The sequence below is a fragment of the Vigna angularis genome, chromosome 3, assembly GCF_016808095.1.
Source record: "Vigna angularis cultivar LongXiaoDou No.4 chromosome 3, ASM1680809v1, whole genome shotgun sequence".
Taxonomy (NCBI): Eukaryota; Viridiplantae; Streptophyta; class Magnoliopsida; order Fabales; family Fabaceae; genus Vigna; species Vigna angularis.
Window position 1 is genome coordinate 36,205,882 of NC_068972.1, and position 4,183 is coordinate 36,210,064.

The window sequence follows — 4,183 nt, forward strand, 5'->3', positions numbered from 1 at the left end:
CATGCTTGAAAAACAATAAAAAAAAATTCTGGCCAATATACCAAAATTTGGTTCTAAAGTTTCACTATAATCAAATTAATTACTAGTATTGACAATTTGATTCCAAATGCTTGACAGAGTATCCCAAATCTTACTTAGTCAATTTGATTTTGTAGAGTAAAATTATATTACTGCTAGTTAGGATTAGGATTACTATTGAATAAGCTAAAAGGAATTTAAAAGCATGACAGGTTTAAATTTTCCAGCGCATAGAAATATATAGAAAATTCATAGCACATACTGTAAATTCAGAGTTAACAACGTAGGAGAGTCTAGCAGTTTTATTTATCAGCAGCAATGGCTGCCATATCAGACCTTAAATTCAGTGACGCCTCTTCGGGCACGACATCCATCCAAATTTTCTCACCATAACCAAAAGCTGCTTCGGCCAAACGTTGTGCCACTTTGTTGGCTGTGGGACGCACCAGTGAGAAAGATGATCCTGTCCCCTCGATCATAACTTTGACATCTTCCAGAACAGAATCAAGGTACGAAATCTCACTCATACCTTGTCCTTCACATATTAGGTTCCAATGAGTGTGCAAAATTTTACAATCAGTTTCGAAAATAACATTCGAAAAACCCAGTTCCCCTGATTGATCTGCAGCCCATTTGAAACACAATGCAGCACCAATTTTAGGATCATAAATCTCTTCTTCCAGAAGATTTGTGCCTGCAGCATTTCATTCATGCACACAAATTTTCATTCCAAACAGAACATACAATAATCACTGAAAAGATATGAAAAATATTTTACCTGATGCTAAAGTTACCCCGGAAGAGTTTCTAAATACAACTCCCATTCCAGTACCAAGATTGTCTATCACAAGAGCAGCAAAATTGGCTTTAACATACTGAACCGGTGGTGGGACCCATTTCTGAAATGCGATCATGGACCAGGCTTTCGCGATAACGTGCTTGCAATCCAGTTTCTTGTTTTCGAAAACCCTCACATTGCGTCTCTGCCACAATGACCAAATGATGGCGCACACCATGCCCATGCCTTTCTCGTCCAAAACGCGCGCAAACTGTTCGAGCAATTGCGAAAAACTCGTCACTTCGCCCAGCAATTCTACTTTCAGCCCCAGCGGCGATGCGAACCAGACGCGCTTAATCTCCTCGCACTGCAACAAAGCGTGCACCGTCGTCTCGGCGGCCTTGCCGCAGGACGGACACGTGGCGTCGTTCAGAATGCGTTTTTCTACCAACAAAGATTTCACCAACAGTTCCTCATTGCACGCTCGCCACGCCACGCTCTTGCACCTTGAAGGCGCCTCTGCGTACCATATACCCCTCCACACCTTTGACTTTGCGTCCAAAACACTCTTGGAATACACCATTTTTCTGCAACCAAACAAAATCAACAACTTGTGAATCTTGAACTGCTCCAAAAATTTGAAATCAAGAAAAAACAAAAGAACAAGAATACATTTTTGCCGACTTGTTTTAACCTAATTAGGGAACTTGATTAGTGATTAAGAATAGGAAGAATATATAACCTGTGAATTGTAGAAGGTAGTGGAAGACTATGCCGAAAGAGGAGGAATCAAAAGATATGGAAACAGCTTCAGAAACGATGAGAAAGCTGAATAAGATAAAAATCACAGAGAATAAATAATCTTTCTGCGGGTGGTTAAATAGACGGATGTTAAGCAGAGGAGAAAATTAAGAATTAGGAATGAGCGTGTGAACGTGTTTTTAACTGGTTAGTTAGATAGAGTTCGGTTGAAACTGAAAATTTATGATAGTGATTAGATCTCATCAGTGACTTAATTAAATTTAATACAAGTTTAAGCACTTCATCTATGTATTAGGATGATGATTATGACACTTCTATTTTTTACTGTCTTTCAGTTCGTACTATCATTCCACATAATACGGATTTTTCTTGACTTTTATGGAGACAGTTATTATTTTAGTGAAAATGTATATTATTAGGTTAAATTCATTTTATCCATGCGTATAAGGTTAACATTTTCAAACAATTAAAAACTATAAAATTATTATTAAATTTAATAAAAGTTTAAGCATTTCACATTAATTTCACATTAATCATTCACATGAATCCCTACAATGATCATTCTAATTTTTACTATTAATTTTGATGTGTTTCCATGATGGACTGTTTCACATAATACAATTTTTTTTTTTACAAAAGAATAGGAAAAATACACGAATTTTATAGAAACGGTTACTATACGAAAATAGTTAGCGAGACTAAGACGCGAAAGAATTTCATGTAAATTGAAAGAATGGTGTTGACCAAAATGTAATATTATTAGGTTAAATTGATTTTAACTATCCATAAAAGGTTAACTTTTTCTAAAAATAAAAAACTAGCAAAATAATAGAAAATTTAGTGAGTTTTATGGAAACGGTTAACATACGACCATATTTAGCGGGACTCAGACACGATAGAATTTCATGTAAATTCAAAGAATAGTGTTGACCAAAATGTAATATTATGATCCATACAAGTTAACTTTTTCTAAAAATTTAAAACTATAAAATTATTATTAAAGTTAAGAAAAATTTAAGCATTTCACAACAATGATCACATGAATCTCTACTATAACACTTTTAATTTTTAAAATTATTTTTTATCTGTTTCGTTGGGTATGTTTTTTTTTTAAATAATAGAAAACTTAGTGAGTTTTATGAAAACTGTTCATTAGTATAGAATTAATGTTTAATGTTACATGTTTAACGTCTAACAAAAAACTAATATAAAAAATTATCAGTGACAATTTTGTAAATAAAACATCATTATAAACTTTGGCTAAAGAGTCTGTGACGTCAAATACAATTATAGACGTCAGTTACCAATGGTCCAACATTAAATAATATGCATGTAGAACTGAAAAGTTATTATTTTATTGTATTTATATGGCGGCTATCCCCACCCCGACGTTTAATACAAACGCCATGGAGGTTCAAAAAAACCTATTTCTAAGTGTCAAAATTAATATTTTTATTGCAATTAGACGACCCCCGACGTCTAATTCGAATAAGCATAAAACTGATGGAACTATTGAGAAATATACTTATGGTGTAGATTACGAAGAGACGTTCACACCAGTAGTCAAACTCAACACTATGATAATACTTCTGTTGTTGGCAGTAAATCAAGATTGACCTCTTCTACAATTTGATGTGAAAAATGCTTTTCTACATGAAACTTTTTTAGAAGACATTTATATAGATTCTCCACTAGGCATGACAGATTCAATTGGAATGAATGTTTGCAAATTAAAAAAGGCTTTATATGGATTAAAACAATCCCCAAGAGCATGGTTTGGAAGGTTTACCAAGTTTATGAATGTTTCTGGTTATAATTAAGTAACTCCGATGACACTTTATTTTTGAAGAGAGAAAAAGGAAAAATTACAGGTTTGATTATATATGTAGATGACATGATTGTTATAGGAAATGACCAAGATGAGATTTCTAGTTTACAACTGTTGGAAGTCTCACATCGACTAGAGATAAGGCCAATTAAGAGTATATAAGTGAATGCAAACCTCACCTTACAAGCCATTTTTGTGGAGTTGAGTTAGGCTTAAAGTCCATTTATTAACATGGTATTAGAGTCAGGTTAGAACCTATCCTAGCGATATTTTTGTTTGTTGAGCATATTATTCCACCTATTATCGGTTCGATATTGGACAACCCATTAATATCTAGTCTCACGCTCGAGATGTATATATCTCGACGTGAGGTGGTGTGTTGGAAGTCCCACATCAACTAGAAATAAGGTCGATTAAGAATATATATAGGTGAATGCAAACCTCACCTTACAAGTCAGTTTTGTGGCGTTGAGTTAGGCTTAAAGTCCTCTAAAATCTCACTTTTTTTTAATTAAAAATTGTTAGATATATTATCTTTATTTTATATTTATCTTTTATCTTTAGTTAGTTTGTTATTATTTCTTATTTGTATTTTGGGCTTAGCCCATATTTCTTCTATCATAAATATAGGACCCTATGTGTATATTCAACATAGAGAGATTAATCTCATATGTAGTTTTCACTATATTCAACTTGGTATCAAAGCGTGTCGATCCAGCTTTGGTTTCTATCTCGTATCATCTGTACAATTACGCCCGACGCTCGTTGCCCGCTGCTGCTGCATGCCATAGTTCACC

At 33.9% G+C, this 4,183-nt stretch overlaps 1 protein-coding gene across 1 annotated transcript; it reads right to left on the reverse strand.

The window, feature by feature from the left end:
* Positions 1–237: 237 nt before the first annotated feature.
* On the reverse strand, positions 238–1,716 carry LOC108325510 (uncharacterized). The gene is made up of 3 exons (XM_017558591.2): positions 1,539–1,716; positions 797–1,383; positions 238–712 (listed from the first exon to the last, which is right to left on the reverse strand). Exons 2-3 carry the CDS (start codon positions 1,377–1,379, stop codon positions 321–323), a joined length of 975 nt encoding a protein of 324 aa, XP_017414080.1. The 5' UTR covers positions 1,380–1,383; positions 1,539–1,716; the 3' UTR covers positions 238–320.
* Positions 1,717–4,183: the final 2,467 nt, after the last annotated feature.

Bases quoted from the DNA above. Each gene is read 5' to 3' on its own strand.
- LOC108325510 (XM_017558591.2), bottom strand. From the start codon at position 1,379: ATGGTGTATTCCAAGAGTGTTTTGGACGCAAAGTCAAAGGTGTGGAGG. The intron at 713-796 runs GTAAAATATTTT...GAAATGCTGCAG, and splicing joins CGGGGTAACTTTAGCATCAG to GCACAAATCTTCTGGAAGAA.